Here is a 15014-nt window from a genome sequence, read left to right as displayed (position 1 = left end):
GAATGCCCGGCCAAAAAAAGACTGGCCAAGCCTGGAACTTTTGCACGCATCAAGCAATCAGACTTCCATAGCTCATGCATGTCCACGCAGGCCAACGGCACAACCAAAGTGCTGCGATAGGCATGTTCGCGGGTGCTTATATCAGGTATTTCAAGGAAGCCCGACAATAATATTTAACAATAGGTTTCTCCAGATGCGTGCACTGCAGATGCTTCTGCAGTGCACGATAGTACCAGCGTTCGAGGACATCAGAAAACATGAATTACGTTAAGCGGTAAGCTAGTTAACTCACTTCTGAAGCATTATATGTAGGCGTCTAGCTAAAATTAAATCACTTAAATCATCAATGAGTAAAAATAAATTATGAAGGCCTTTGAGATCGAATCCCGGCTGCGGCGGCCGCTTTTCGATGGAGACGAAAATAAAAGCGTCAAAGTGGTGTGCGATGTCAGTGCACGTTAACGGACCACCGCTGGTCGAAATTTCCGGAGCCTTCCAAAACGGTGTATCCTGGGTCGTTTTTGGACGCTAAACCCCATAAGCCAAAGCAAACAATTTGACTTGCAGTCAACTATCAGGTGGTAGCCATACGAGTTTTGAGAATTTCGAAAGGACGAAGATTACCGTCAGTTCTGTATGGCTGAACAAGTTGGCACCTCGAGCCGAAAGACGCGCGGGTGATGCAGCGCGGGTGGCGCCAAGTCACCTTCACTGCGCAATTGATTGATGGCTTTTGAAAGCGCGCATCTTTCGGCGGCTCGAGATGTAACTCGTTCGGACATAGAGAATCGCCGGTGATCATTCCGCTTTCAAAATTCTGGAAACCGGATGGCTATTGTTGATGGTCGGCTGTAAGCCTGTAACTAGACGCCTATATTTAGGCTTAAAAAGTTAGTTATCAGTAATTAGTTAACCAGCTAGTATTTATTCGTGTGATTTCTGGTGCCCGCCAACAATGGTGCAGAATCCGTCTTCATATCTCAACAACAACAACATCAATAATAATAGTAATAATAATAATAATCATAATAATAACAATAATAATTGGTTCACAGGAAGGAAAAGGCACAGTATATGTCACACTTGTTTCTGTGGGCACCTGAACCGCGCCGTAAGGAAAGGGTGCAAGGTGGGAGTGAAAGTGTAAAGAGACAAAGAGGAGCCGTAGTGGAGGGCTTCGGAGTAATTTCGACCACCTGGGGATCTTTAACGTGCGCCGACATCGCACAGCACACGACGCCTCTTCGTTTCGCCTCCATCGAAACGCAGCCGCCGTTGGTCGAGATCGAACCAGGGTCGAGATCGAACATAGTCGAGCGTCTTACCGCTGCACCACATATGGTACTCCACTGATGGGGCTGGGGCAGGTAGATCACCGCCGCTTGCGGCGGGGGCTAGCCTGCCACCGAATTTTTCTGTTGTACGGCGTCATTGCACCCGCCACTGTTTCAGTGATGGACGACGGCTGTTGTTGCGTCTTTCTCTCCCTCTTCCTTTTCTTGCTTCTCTATCTTCTCTTCTGTCTGCACGAGGCAGCGGATGTGGCTCAGCTACAGAGCCAGTAGCTGGCCCGTGCATTTTCTTTTCTTTCTTCCTATACAGCCCCAACTACAACAACGGCTGCACCACCGCGAAGGGGTGCCTCTCAAAAAGCGCATATTTGAAAATTAGCGGCTGATTTCCCTGACACGCCATGTATGCCACCTTGCACTAGACTGTCCGAGCGCTTTCCTCTGCAACGCACCTATACCCCGAAGGCCTTCAAAAAACTGCAGCAGTAAGTCCGTCTCCACAAAAAGCAGTCAGCTTCGTAAATTCCATTCCGCACAAGCTGGACAGTCGCGGCACGTCTGTTCCGTGTTGGGGTGGCACGAAAATGGCCGCAGCAGTGGACTACACCTGCCGGGGCAGAACGATATATCTATGCAGTCACGTGTCTGCAGCAGGGCGTATTCGGGCGGAAACAATGGACTAAAGCGCACCTGACGCCAGCAGAGGGCGCTTTTGTTTTGCTCGCGGAAAGTATAGAGTCCGCGCAACAGGACGGCGCGCCTTTTACACGCGGACAGGCCGCCGCTTCCCACGCAAATGAGCCCCGCACAGCAGGAAAGAGGAGGGGTCGATGCGCCTTGATGCCGCTCGCGGAATAAGCTCAGTGCGTCACACGCCGCGACCACAGAGGCAACTCCAGCTGGACTTCACCCCGTCAACACAACTAGTGCACGGCAAAAGTGCTCCAGCATTGCGCTAGCTGCAAATGCACAGGTCGCGCAGCCCCGTCGCGAGGTAGTGCAGTGGTTAAGGCCCTCGACTACTGTTGCCGGGATGAGGGATAGAATCCCGGCCTCGGCGGCCGCTTTTCGATGGACGCGAAAGCAAGGCGTCAGTGCACGTTAAAGAACCACAGGTGGTCGAAATTTCCGGAGTCCTCCACTACGGCGTCTCTGTCGCTTTGGGACGTTAAACCCCATAAACCCCTTAATTATATGCTTGCCGTTTCCGGGAACCCATCGGTTGTCTTCCCTCATTCTCTGCTCATTTCTCTTCCTCGCTCACAGTGTGGCCATGGCAACTGGCAAATCTGAAACCAGCACTCCGCGCGTGTAGTAAAAATGGTGACACCGTGCAGTATACGCATCCGTTTGATAGCTTCTCGATCGTTAACCTTATTTCAGACACAATGTGCTCGCATGGCGTAAGCGCGCAGTAACCCCTCTCGTCTTCGGTGTAGTAGAAAGTGGATTGTACCAGTGCTGCGCAACATTTCCTTGCCCCAGATCGGCTTAGTGCACCGTTTCATTTAACACGGGAGCAGCGCCTACGCGCAAAAGCAGCGCTACGCAAGCTAATGTGACCTGAAAGGTGGCTTGTTCAGAAGCGGCAGTCAGCTGCGGAAAAGAGTGGAAAGATGATAGAACGGGCCAAAAAAATGTATACCGAACAGCTGGAATCAAAATAAACAAAAAAAAAAATACCAGACCGGCGTTCAATTAAGTAGCGTATGCCTGTTCCGTATTAACATTTATTCTCTTTTTTTTTTTTTTTTTTTCAATTTTCCAGGGCGACTATCGACCTTCCATCCTATTCCGGGAAGCCAACGAGCGGTCATTTCTCACGACTTTTTAATCAACCGCGCTACCCTGCGCGGACGTGGCTCCCAGACACCGTCACCTGGTGGGAGGGTAGTGCGAAATAATCTATTACCTTAATAAGTGTGAAGTTCTACAGCGCTAAAGTATAGTGCAAGTATATTCTAGGCACTATAGCTAAAGAAAGACTAGCTAGACAGCGGAGAAGATGCGCGCTGTTGTTAAGAGCGCACCAACTTTGCACAGTAACTAGTTATAACTATTTGCTACCACTCATTTCCTTAAATGAAGTTTGTAAGGTCGGCAGGGTTTCCATTCACTCGGTAATCTCATTAGTGACGGAGGCCCAGGAGTGGGCGTGGTTTGGCTGGTGATGATCCGCAACCCAGCTTGGACTGTCACGACAAAATTAAGGCATATGCTAGGACGGACCCCTTCCTCCTTCTCTTTACTGGTTTCCACAATGACTGCGCCATGCTGGGGCCCAGACTTAAAAAGAAGGGGGAAAAAGTTACCGGCACGACCGCCTCTTGGGCCACCTCGTAGTCTAAAGGGGTCGCCGACCGCGGTGGCTTAACTATATAAACGGGTGAGACCGGGATTAAGAGGCGATCGCTCAGAATCTGTGGAATGCAGTTCTGGCCGCGCAAAGCGCCCAGCAGCGACATTCGCACACGGAGGGCGCTCCTGTGCCGCCTTCTTTCATTCTCTTCCGCACATCCAAAGAGCAGGTGGGGAAAAAGAAGAAAACGGCAGGCGACGTAATCTCTCCTTCTCTTCCCTGCCGCGTGCCGAAGAGTTCCTTGATTTGTCGGCCGTCCCTTCTGCTGCTGCTGCGCTGGCGGGGAGTCGGCCGACCACCTCTTTCTCTCTGTTTGTCCTGCCTTCGTTTTGTCAGCCGGGCCGACGGACAGAGGCAGCAGCAGCGACCGGCGGCCGTGTTATCTTAATTCCGACATCCCGCGACGGCCAAAGACTCGATCCCACGGTGCGCAGGCGGCAGCCGCGTTGCCTGACGGACTGCCGCCTTTCCGAGACCCCAGCGAGGGGGTGAAGATGAAGACAGCGCCATCGTCCGGGTAAACTGGCATTGCCCCACGCGGAAGTTGGATTATGAGCGAGCAGAGTGACGCACTTAAGCGGCCCCGATTGGAGCAAACAGGCGGGAACCCGGCGGTCAAGGAGCCGGCCTTGTTACTTTTCCCGGCTGGCGCACAGTATACGCCCCACAACGCACGCTCTTTGATCGCGCATCCTCGGCAGTCCAGCTTTGCCCCACCTTTCATGCGGCGTTCTTCTAGTGCCGAAATATACGCTGGGAAACACGGTGCGAATATGAGAAAGTAACTGTTCACATCTACACTCAATTACACCTACACTCAAGCAGGGGGCGGCAGAATGTCAGGTGGGCGGTTAAGGTTGAAAGTTATGAGTAGATGTAGCTAACACATGTCCAGGTTAGTTGTAGTAATGTGGGAGAGGTCTTCGCCCTGCCGTGGGTAGAGTCCGACTGATGATGATGATGATGATGAATCGCACTAATAAAAAGTTCCTAATTAATTATCTAAGCTATTACCTTAAACCTGCTCTCGCCAGCAGCTATCCAGTGTTAAATTCCACCATAGTATTTTAAAGCGCACAATGATTCCAATGATTATTTATAAATAATTACCATCGGATTTTGCTTGCTCTCGTCAGTCATCAACATCAGTCGGACTGTACCCACTGCAGGGCGAAGGCCTTTCCCATGTTGCTCTAATTAACCCCGTCCTGTGCTAGCGGCATCTACTTGACCCCTGCGAACTTCTTAACCTCAGCCGCCCATCCAACTTTCTGCCGCCCTCTGCTACGCTTTCTTTCCCTTGGAATCCAGTTTGTTGCCCTAAGCGACCATCGGTTACCCTCGTTTCGCAGTAGATGCCCTGCTTACGTCCATTTCTTTTTGATTTCCGCCGGAACGTCATTAACTCGGGTTACTTCTCTGACCCAATCTGCACGCTTCTTATCTCTTAATGTTACACCTACCACTTTTCGTTTCATAGCAATCTGTTGTCCTCAACTTAAAACCATTTTCGCTAGCACCCCCCGTTTCAGACCCATAGGTGAGTACAGGTAAGATGCAACTGTTGGATATTTTACTCTTGAGCGATACCGATAACATGCTAGTCAGAATCTATGAGCACTTGTCAAAGCATTCCATCTTAATATTTTACTAGTTATTTCACTTTCAAGGCCGCCGCGGTGGCGCAGTGGTTAAGGCGCTCGACTGCTGTATCAAAGGATGCGGGATCAAATCCCGGCCGCGGCGGCCGCTTTTAGATGGAGGCGAAAAGCAAGGTGCCCGTGTTCTATACGATGTCAGTGCACGTTAAAGAACCCCAGGTGGCGGAGATTTCTGGAGCCCTCTACTACGACGTCGCTCATAACCTGAGTTACTTTGGGACGTTAAACCCCATAAACTAAACCAAACTTTCATGGTGCTGATCTGCGTTACGGTTGGTCCTAAGTAGACATATTCGCCTACCGCTACCAGTGTTTCGCTACTTATTGTAAACAGCCGTTACTTACCGAGGCTGTTGAGCATTACGTTAGTCTTCTGCATACTAATTTAGGCCTATATTCCTGCTTTTCGTGTCTAGGCCATCAATTATTCTTTGCAATTCATCCCCTGAGTTCCTTAACAAGACAGTGTCATCTGCGAGTCGCCGGTTACCGAGTTATTCTCCATCAACCCTTATCCTTAACTGCTCCCATTCCAAGTCTCTGAATACATCCTCTAAGCAAGCTGTAAATAGTACTCAGGAGATCGTGTCTCCTTTTCTTATGGCAATTTTATTACCTTCTTTATGCAGAACCTCGGTTGCTGTGCAGCCGCTATAGATACATTCCAGTACTTTCACATATGGCTCGCCTACACCCTGCTTTGCAATGCCTGCATGACTACCGGGTTTTCCTCTGCCGAATCTAATGATTTCCCTTAAGCTTAGAGGAAATATTAGAGGGTCACCTAAAAAGCTAGCTAACACCTCCGTTCGAAACAACCTGAAATTTCCACATTGGCATTGCTGCACCAGCGGGCGATGAAACGGTTCGAGCCCGCACTTCTTTTGCCGAGCCTGGGCGCTTCGGCGCTTTTTGAGTACCTTCGCCGCTCAGAAATTAGCCAATGCTATTCATATCCCAATAAGAGACCGCAGTAAACTTTTACCTGCCAATTTAATTGCCTGGACATGATTTTCAAAACTAAACAAAGAATTCACCATGGATACATGTGCAATGTCTCACCAAACCCCCTTACGATACGAGACACTATGGTCGTTCCCAATTGGCTCCCGCCACACCGGGCTCTACACCTGCACGACCATGCACGTGTGTCCGTTTCACCGGGCGATCAAGGAAGGCGACTCGGTCGTAACTGCAACCGGTGTAACTGGCGCAGCAAAAGAACAGCAAAACGTAACAGCAGCGGTTATTACTGTGCCCAGTTGCGCTAGCGCAAGAGAAAATAATGAAGGCAGCGCTTTTATAACCGCGAGCAATCTTTCATCATGGCACCAGACTGCCCAGAAGCCCTCATTAGTTTCCCAAGCGCGGACGCTTTAGCCCAGCAACTCGTAATTAGCGCGATGTCCGACAGAAAAGAGAAAACAAAAAAGGAGTTTTCACCCATACCGCTTGCCGCGAGCTCGTTGTGTGCAAGCATTTCTAGCAAGATTTGTTATCTTGGAATCTTCGTAACCACCTTCGATAAATCATTAGCCTAGCTATAGCCTAGCTTAACCACACGGATACATCCATCATCGAGGAATCGGACCAATATGTAAACGCCATGGCTTTAGGCACAGGACGACGGGGTTACTTGACAGCATCTATTACCAGAGTGCGAAACACGTATGCAGCAGGAGAGAAGGAAGCAGCAGATCCCTCTATGGAAGCAGGAAACGTTAGAACGGGCTAACGTATCGATTGTGACCACCCACAATTCGATGAGGGCGACACTCACCGCGGAAGAGCACCACGGTGTCGTCGAGGAAGCGTCGCAGTGGCGCTGTGGCGTCCCTTAGCCGGAAGCGGAAGTGGTCCCAGGAGGCCTCGCGCAGCCTCCGCTCGGTCTCGCGCGTGCAGCACGTGCTGGACGATGACGCCAGCGGACACAGCGTCAGGGTCTCGCCTGCACACAGAGGGAGAGAAGGCTCAGCACAGGAATATATATCGTGAGAAGGCGGAGCGCCATCAGAGGCTGCCCTGCACGCGCACAACGACAACATAGATTTATTATTAAAATCTGCGTTTTCCCATGAACACGGACGAAATAACTGCGTGAATGCACGCACTCAGCCCTCTTATCACGAGCAAGAAAATTAGCCACGATATTGTGTCGGTGGATAGCTCAAACATGTAAAAATGAAGCCATGCTTTCGCAAAACTGAAAAGGCGCTATACTTATCGGTGGGCAACTCAGACGCATTATAGTAAAAGCGAGGTGCCGAATCAGAAGCGAGACGTCCATGAGTGCGGGGCGCCTTTCGTACAAATCATTGATCAACTGTTCAGAAGCACTACCCGACAAGGTCAAATCCGATCATGAAACTTTGGCGAAACCTGAGGGTGTCCTTTGCGAAACTTAGCGCAGCAACTATTTGCAAAAGGCCAAGTAAACCATATCTGGTACTTCCTTTCCCACCCAGGGTCACCTAGGTGGACATTGTACACTACGGTGAAAAACACCTTTGACCTTAGATATTTGCGTTCATTTTTGCCTTTCGAACTACACAAGCCTCCGCAATGATTTAGCGGTTTTACGGGGGTTAAACCACGGCTATTGTTATTCATTTATGCTGATGATATAAAAATATTCTAGGTAATACATTCTTTTCAAGATTGCTTGTTATTGCAATCGGACATATCTGCTTTTTCTGATTGGTGTGCGAAGAATCGACTCACCCTCAATTCTTCCAAAACTAGGGTTGTCTCATTTACTCGTAAAACACAGCTTTCTCTACCATTATTCTGTGAATTTTGTGCTGTTGGACAGGGTTGATTAAATTAATGACCTTGTACTTTTTGACCGCACCTTCAGCTTCTCCTCTCATACTAAACGCATTGCTCAGCGGGCTATGCGCACACTCGGATTCGTTTGCAGACTTTCGAGAGAGTTCCGTACTCCACTTCCGTTCTTAAAATTCTACCTGTCCATATGCTTGCCGCTTTTGGAGTACGCGTCGGTTGTTTGGAATGGCATTTGCAAATCGAATTTGAACAAGGTTGACAGAGTACAAAAAAAAAAAAAAATTTACGGATATTTCATTATCGCTTTCCTTGCGTAACTTCCTCCTCTCGCTCCACCAGGAGCACCCAACTAAAACTTCCTTCTCTTCACTGCCGTCGTATCAGAGTCGATATCATTTTTCTTTACAAACTCCTTCATGGACACATTATGTGCCCTCAGCTCTTAGAGTACATCGTACTGCGCATTCCCTCTGGACAGAATGCAGTGGTTATTTAACTCTTTTCGTCCTCACCTTGACATCTTCCAAAACTCGCTCTGCTCATTTATATTGGATGTTCGTAGCGTGGTATTCTAAATAGTACTTTATCACATATAACTCCCACTTTCTAGCCTAAAATATTGTATTTACTAAAAGTTTTGCTTTTTCTCCTGTTCAATGCTGTCTGTATCTTGCACTGCTTTTTATCCGTTTCTTATTTATATTTTAAGTTTAAACTTAAACTTTATATTTGAATCTTACTGTCCCGCGTTCCAATCTTTTTCTTTATTGTATTTTCCTGTATTTCTAACCTGTCTTTTAAGTACCGCGCACTTGTTGCGCCTAGAGTGGTTGTTTATTTTATATATATTTCTATATTACTATAATCAATGTCAGTTATTTGTTGTTGTTTTTTCTATCTACCTTTCGTTTTCTTTTTTTTCTTTTTTTTTTGTGATGTGCTCAACAATTCTCTCACTGTGTATATAAGACATGCTACTCATTGATTTCTTTATTTCCGTGACACTTTTCGTCTCAGTTTCATTTCATGTGTTATTTATTTCTTCTTTTGTGTTCTCTCTGTGCGTGTAAAACTTGTTTGTGCATTTTCATTTTTTTTTTTACTTGTGCTGCAGCACGAAGACCACATGGTTGTTCCTGCGCACATTAAATAAAGATTTATTATTATTATTATTATTATTATTATTATTATTATTATTATTATTATTATTATTATTATTATTATTATTATTATTGTTGTTGTTGTTGTTGTTGTTGTTGTTGTTGTTGTTGTTGTTGTTAACCGCCCACTTGCACATTGTCCAAGCGAACAGGGGAAAAAGCAGAGACCAGCGCGTAAGCGTGGCTCCTCCTTGTCTCCAATGTGCACAGCAGGAAGAAATACGTTCACTCGGCGGACACGTTTTTATTATTGCGATAGCAATACTGGGCAAGGTTTCGAGCCGTCGCGTGGTCCCGGCGGAGGTCATGCTTGACCTTGAACAGCCGAGGCGCAGGAAGAGGAGGAGGAGGAGGAGGAGCAGAAGAAGGCGACTGGTAACCTACACTCTCGCGTCATACTCTTAAGGGATGAACTTAAGGGTCCCCAATAATGTAGCACCTTAAACTGATAGGGCGTGGTAGGGGGATAATGTAGCAGGCAAAAGAAGCTTCCGCCGTTGCTATCGCAATTCAACTAGGGTTAACCAGAGTTAAACCACAACTATTTTTTTTTTTTTTGCCGCATCTACTCTCCGCATTGTTTCTAAATGTGCAAGCGGACGGAGGTGCTTCGATCCTTACACATTCAACACGAACGCTTCCCATGGCGACACGAGAGTTCCCGTTATTTGGGGTACATATATCCATGGTTTCTTTCAGCGCTGCCAGTGTATACAGACGAAGTAACGCTTCAACCTTTCGACTAATCATGCCGAAAAACAAAGGCTGTAGCGACTGATGCGAACGTCAGCGGACGACCAGAAACGAGACGCGTACCCCTCGGGGCACAACTGCCGAAGCGGCACCTGGCGGCTCGGAGAGCACGCCTAGCGTACCGGTCTCCAGCCTTTGGCCAGATGTGCTTCAGTTTCTGGTCTCTATACTATTAAAAAAATAAACAAAAATATCTCCAGGTACAAACGAACGCCACAGAGGCACGCGACAAGTGCACATCGGAACACCTGTTTTTGTGTTCACTAGATGTCCCCGGCGTGTGAACGTGCAGTCGTCGGCACACACGGCCCAATTCAATTGAGACTATAGTGAACTACTGGCTCATTATAATCCAGACGTTAGACGTTGGCCGCACTCATGTTCCGCCAAATAAGCAAACGTAGGAGCGTCTCCAGTGGATGTGACGGCACAAGCCCAATTATAAGGTTTTCGGGGCGTCATTCTACACGCACATCGAACAAGGAGCCGCCCTCGTTTAAGCAGCCCCCACACTGCGCCGCCTTGCAGTAAAAACGCAGCGCAGAAGAGTGACGAAGCAAGACAGCCCCGTCACCACTGTCGGTTTGGTTTTTTCGGTGGCAGCGCTGGACAGCGACCCACCGAGTGCAGCACGAAAAGCGCGACGGCGCATCGATTGGATTGCATACCATTTTATTTGTCAGAAAAGGCAGAATGCAGATGGTCCGCGCTAGGTGACCACGGCTGACAGCGACCCGAGTACCCCATTCAATGAGCCGGGTTTTAATTCCGAGGTCTGAGCTGACTTACACGGCCTCCCTCTGCTCGAGAGTAGGAACTTGTATTCGAGATTGCGGCGGCGGCTCCCCTTTACAATTCCACAATACGTGATCATAAGTGGCTATTTCACCGCATAGTGCACATTCGGGGAGTCATAAATGATCGCGCCTGGGGTTGGCTCCGGGTGGATCTCCTGCTCCTCATCTAAGGCTTTGTCTGGAGGGGGAAATATCCTCGTTTTCAAGCTTAAAGTGATTAGTAATGTTGTAAAATGATGCTAGGCCGTCCTTCGAGAAACTCTCAGAAACCGCGTCCCCTGCTCGGCAGACGGATCCTGGAGCTTTGATGCGCGTCGCTTCGTTACTAGGGTTCCCCGAGTGAGGGCGCATCGAGGCCCTCGTTATTATTTGGGCACCGTTAAAACACCCGGGATTCCACAACGCCGCACACCGCTACGAGCACCGATTTCGAACGCCATTCACGACGCACATGTGTAATATCTCGGCCTTTCATGTATTCCCTTTGCATTTTTATTTTTCCTCCTGCGCTCGCGAGCTAGTGCGGGCGCGAAATAAAGCGCCGGCGAAACAAGCGGCCTTCGTTTTCTGCCGCCCACTTTTTTTTCCTTCTTTGTTTTCGTTTTTTTGTTTTGTTTTGCTTGTCTAGTTTCGCCCTGTAGTTCTCGCCGAGCCGCCCAGTCTGCGCGGCTGCGCCCGAGCGACCGAACGGGGCCAGACGGGAACAGCTGTTGCCGATCGGGCCGGCCGAGCGTCTGCGCACAGCACCATGCGCACGGCGACGCTTCGCCGAGGGCCGATGCGCGAGGAACGACGATGCTGCACCGGGCGACGCGCGTGTTGTTCCGGGAGCCGTCTTAAGTCTCTGCTCCATTCATAGCGAGTTTCATTCAGTCCACTCCTCAAGGTCATCGGGTGCCCAATGTAAAAACGTCCTCTAGACAGTTTCGCTATAGTGTTCCAGACCGCGCCTCCATTCCGTTTATGTTCAGCACTCAATTTGTCCCTGGATTCTTTAAAACGCGCGCCACACTGAAACTTCGTTCTCAGTACGTCCCTCATCACAGGAGTGCGCGCCTATCTGTAGGAAGGACGCTGTTATGGAAGCGCCAATTGAAACGAAATATTTTTGAACAGTGCGGGCCTGTTGTGCTGCTTACTGGGTGCAACGCGCATGGCGGGAAATTTAGAATTAAGTCGATAATTCATCTATCAGCGTCTCCGGTTTCCCCTCTTACGGCATAGCACGGCCTTTACGGCTGCATGACAGCATCGACAACCACGAAACAAATGTCACGGCCTGCGTGACACACGCTCGAATCATCGATTAAATGGACCCGTTTACCGCCACCGCCACAATCGTCACATGCTGGCGTGTACTTGGCCGAAACAGCGAATGGATTATTTGCCCAAACTAGATTTCTTCTTCTGAGAATGGGCTTCCTGTGCTAATCGATAACACTTGAACAGTAAACGGACAACAAAGCCATCTCAAAATGTCGGAATGTGGGCATACAAACTACCCCAGGTGCCACCTCCTGCACATTTGCGTGCACTCTTCGCTGCTAGGCAAACACATCATGTTGTGAAGCCCACTTGTTCGCCAGGAAATGAGTACCGGTCACTCGCCGAGCTCGGCTTCGCGTTCTGCCAAGAGACCAGCTATGCGACAGTTTTCCTAAATTTATGTAAAGCTCACTGGTGAACCGCGCCCCAATCCCGTAAATTGGACTCCCATATTGTGCCATAGTGTACATCTTTCTTTTTATTTTTACCTACCCTGTCCTTTCTCCCTATGGCTCACCTCTTTGATTTCCTCTGCCTTCTCTTCGCTATCCCTTTATTTCCGCCGCCTCGGTTCAGGTGCTTCAGATATCAGACAGCAGATACCAGGGCTGAGAAAAATATTATGTCCTTCCTTTTGGATATATAATAAAATAACCATACTGCTGCTACTCCCGGAATTTTTTTTTAATGGAACACTGCCTGAGCAGATGCACTTGGAATAAGCCGGAAGTATGTTCTACCGAAAGCAACCATCACTGCGGGAGATGAAGCAGTTGAATAAAAATGCGGAGAGCGCTGTGGAATCTACACTGCAGAAATGCGAAAGCCTGAGCGTTGCTGGTGTACACGGTGCATCCCGTTTTCTATCGTTATCAACTAAATGCACCGTCATTATCATTGCTAATGTCATCTTTGCCATTATCACTAATTGCAGCGTCATTGTCACCGTTACTATCGTACTCACTGTAGACAAGCAGAATTACAATGTGCGTTTCACGATCACGGGCCCCGCTGTAAATTTCATTGTTAACAGAAAATAAAGAAAAGAAAACGGACGTGGAGTAGTTGGTGCTCGGCTGGGGATCCGATGGTTGGAGGTTCGATTTCCGGTGGAGACCGGATTTTTCTCTTTTTTCTGATGACGTTAGTTTAGGTTTCGGGTGATGACGTTATTTGATTGACAGCTATAGTGTGACCGGACGAACGAACGTCGACAGTATGAGCCATTCAAGGCTTCCGCCTTAATAATTGCCGATGTTTCTATACTGGAACGCAGGCGTACTCCTCGCCACCTCCAGAAAAGCTCTGAGAGATCAATGGGCAGCCGATGCGCCTGATATTATTGTTTCCATTCTCGGGCTCGCAATCCGACAAGCTGTATGTCGCAAAGAGAGATAAAAACGGCGAGTAGCAGCCGCCAGTGCCGTGTAGCTTATGTACACCCGCGCTGAGGCGGCAACTCGCAACGCTGCTGAAAGACTCGACACTCGATATGAATGGATCCGCACATGCGCGCAACTCAGATCTCGCGACCCCGGTCGAGAGACGGGGAAGGGACTCTGCCGATGCACAGGCAGCTGCGCCGTCGGAAATTGATCGCTTTCAGTTTTAATACTTTGTTCCTACACTGGTGCTGCGGCGCGGCGGGCGGTGATACTGTTCGCCCAGCGCGGCGGCTCCGCAAAGCGCATGCGCGCACAGCGGGGCCGATGATCCCGCTCCAGCTGAGCGGCGCAGACAGCCGCGTGGGACACGCACTGTCGCCAGCATCCTCATTGCGAGTAGGAGCAATGTGGCCAAGCGCACTGCACGCGCGGCTTCTGGTGGTGGTGCTGGTGCTGGGCTGATTACGATCTGCCAACCTGCGCCACTTCAGTGAACCAAGAGCCTCTGCACTTTCCTGTCCAAGCTGAACACTAACATGTGGTAAAACGTTTGTAAAGAAACAATTATAAAGACGCAGAAACAGACCTCCAAACAGGCTTCGTCAGGAGCGCGAGCCACGCAGCGCCTTATGTGACGCTTCTGGCGACCGAGTCCAGCTCATGCCGTACTCGGGATAAACCGCGTGGTTTTAAACATTGTCCCAGCTTCTGCATGTGCTGCCGCCAAATATGACCAGATTACTGATATGACAAAAGAACCGAAGATAGCCGTTTTTCGGGACGATCTACAACTTTTCCACGGACATTTCGTTCCTCGAGCCAGTAAATGAAAAGCTGACTAATTAGACCACTAATTAATCATTCTTCTGAGCGGAAAACTGCCGGCTAGGATAGGCGACGATCTGCAGATCTTGATTTCACGCGGAGTACGGCACAGCGTATGCTGGTACAGCGGGAGCATGTTCACCACGTCAGCATGCCGGGCTTCACAAAGAGCGCATCACCGGAGTATTCTAGTTCTGTACAACCGGGCTATAACCTTGGAGCGGCAAATTGAAAAAAAAAAAAAAAAAAGAAAGAAAAAAAAGAAAAACAAAGAAAAACGGAGCGCCCAGTGCTAGCGTCGTCAATGTGGCGGTGAACAGCCGCTTTATGCGTTTGCCTCTTTACCCACTGTACGGCACCCCACCGACCGTGACACGGATGATGTGTGGGCGGTTCACAAGCGCCAAGGTGACTCGACTGGTTTCCCCCTCTGTGTTTTATATTTCTACGTGAGCATAACGAGGCGTGGTCTCCGATAAGACATAAAAACACTGCTCGTGCACAGCGAGTAATGGGCGCTAGCGTGGAAAGCAAACCTTCGGCAGCCAGAGCGGAACCGAGTCGGCGCTCGCCTTGAACCGTGACGCGAGGGGCCACCACCAGTGCCCGTGCGCCAACCAAGCGTGCCTTCTCAAACTCTAGCCGACCCAGCAACCGCTCCTGAGCGTTTAGCGCGCAGGTCGACGACGCGGTAACAGACGGAACGCTTTTGGCTCCCGTTCGCTGGAA

General features: G+C 49.2%; 1 protein-coding gene across 1 annotated transcript in view; it reads right to left on the bottom strand.

Annotated features, from left to right (window-relative positions):
• The window catches only part of LOC146200574 (glypican-5-like), a 116405-nt gene that overhangs the window by 45088 nt on the left and 56303 nt on the right, over window positions 1–15014 (bottom strand). Inside the window, exon 3 of the mRNA XM_084592397.1 lies at window positions 7093–7260. Coding sequence (XP_084448523.1) covers window positions 7093–7260 — 168 coding nt within the window. The remainder of the gene's footprint in view (window positions 1–7092; window positions 7261–15014) is intronic.

The sequence above is a fragment of the Amblyomma maculatum genome, chromosome 2 (genome assembly GCF_055883805.1).
Source record: "Amblyomma maculatum isolate TAMU_Amacu chromosome 2, ASM5588380v1, whole genome shotgun sequence".
Lineage (NCBI taxonomy): Eukaryota > Metazoa > Arthropoda > Arachnida > Ixodida > Ixodidae > Amblyomma > Amblyomma maculatum.
Note: the sequence above shows the minus strand (reverse complement) of the source record. Positions and strands in the feature narration are given on the sequence as shown.